The sequence below is a fragment of the Octopus bimaculoides genome, chromosome 7, assembly GCF_001194135.2.
Source record: "Octopus bimaculoides isolate UCB-OBI-ISO-001 chromosome 7, ASM119413v2, whole genome shotgun sequence".
Classification (NCBI taxonomy): Eukaryota; Metazoa; Mollusca; class Cephalopoda; order Octopoda; family Octopodidae; genus Octopus; species Octopus bimaculoides.
In genome coordinates, this window is record NC_068987.1 from 58852371 (window position 1) to 58853716 (window position 1346).

Consider the following 1346-nt stretch of genomic DNA (forward strand, 5'->3'; position numbering starts at 1 on the left):
GGGGGGGGGGTCTCTGCTTTAGATCACAATACTGCTCTTAGACCTGTTGAATCTTATCAAACCATCTGAGCCATGCCAGCATGGAAGATTCCCATTAAGACAATGATAATGATACAGGATTATACATACACATGCACCTACTACTTGCGTTACCCACCTTGGGTCACCTACTAACATCCAACATTCACTCTCACCATTTTATTCCCGAAAGCTGAACTTTGACAAAACTTTCTAGTGCAAAGGAAACCTCAAACAGAAATATATAAATGTACTTACAGATGAAGCAATAATAGTAAGAACATCCTCTGGTATATGTGTGTCTGTATAAACCTTTTTGTAAAATTTATCTAATGAGGCATCCATTACTTCCATTAATATCCAAACATCACCCTGGAAAAAAAATATTTGAAACAATTAAAATTGACTGTTTCTAATGAGTTTATTATTATAACTGACATACACTGTTTCAATTAACAATATATACAACTGATGTCCCTGAAATAGAAGATATACTAGATACAGGATAAGGACTTCTCATTTGTAGTTCTTTACAATGTGTTTTGGCTGAAAAATTAACACTAAAATCAAGCATTTTCTAAGGAGGGTCATGAAGCTTAGAACTTTATATGACCTCTTGAGATGAAATCAGATAAGGTTTGATCCTAGTTTCATATCAAATGTTAATTTCTTTCAACATGGAACAAGACCTTCATTATTTTCTATATTTCAAAATGTACTCATAAATTTGATAATTGATTGTGTGCTAATTACTGGAGATAAGGTCAAGATAATTGTTGTGGTGATGATTCCTATTGAGACAGAAACATGAGTTCTTGAGATTTATCTCCCTTATTCATATGACAGTTCTCAATTGCCATTTGGCAATTGTGATACATTTTCCAGAAGCAGAGGTAATTTTAATAAATCAAGTGTTTATGTTATATGGTATTTGATGTACTACAAATATATATACAAACTTCTTTCAGTTTCTGTCTATGAAATCCATTCACAAGGCTTTGGTCAGCCTGGAGCTATAGTAGAAGACACTTGCCCAAGTTGTCATACAATGGGATTGAAACAGAAACCATGTTGTTAGAAAGTGAACTTTTTAACTATATGGTCATAGGAAAACAAGAGTTTGAAGGAAAGCATCCAACTACCTCTAAAACTGAGAGAAAAATGACTAAAGAAAACAGGAAGTGAGAGAAGAAAGAAGTAAGCTGCCCTCTAGGTAAAAGCAGCAGCAGATAGGAAAGAAGGCCAAGAAAACAGAAAAGGAGAGAGAGAGAGAGGGAGAGAGAGAGAGAGAGAGAGAGAGAGAGAGAGAGAGAGAGAGAGAGAGAGAG

At 34.8% G+C, this 1346-nt stretch overlaps 1 protein-coding gene across 1 annotated transcript in view; it reads right to left on the reverse strand.

The window, feature by feature from the left end:
• The window catches only part of LOC106875020 (dual specificity mitogen-activated protein kinase kinase 6), a 67879-nt gene that overhangs the window by 14688 nt on the left and 51845 nt on the right, over window positions 1-1346 (reverse strand). The window contains exon 5 of the mRNA XM_014922973.2: window positions 277-390. Within this exon, the coding sequence (XP_014778459.2) occupies window positions 277-390 (114 nt within the window). The remainder of the gene's footprint in view (window positions 1-276; window positions 391-1346) is intronic.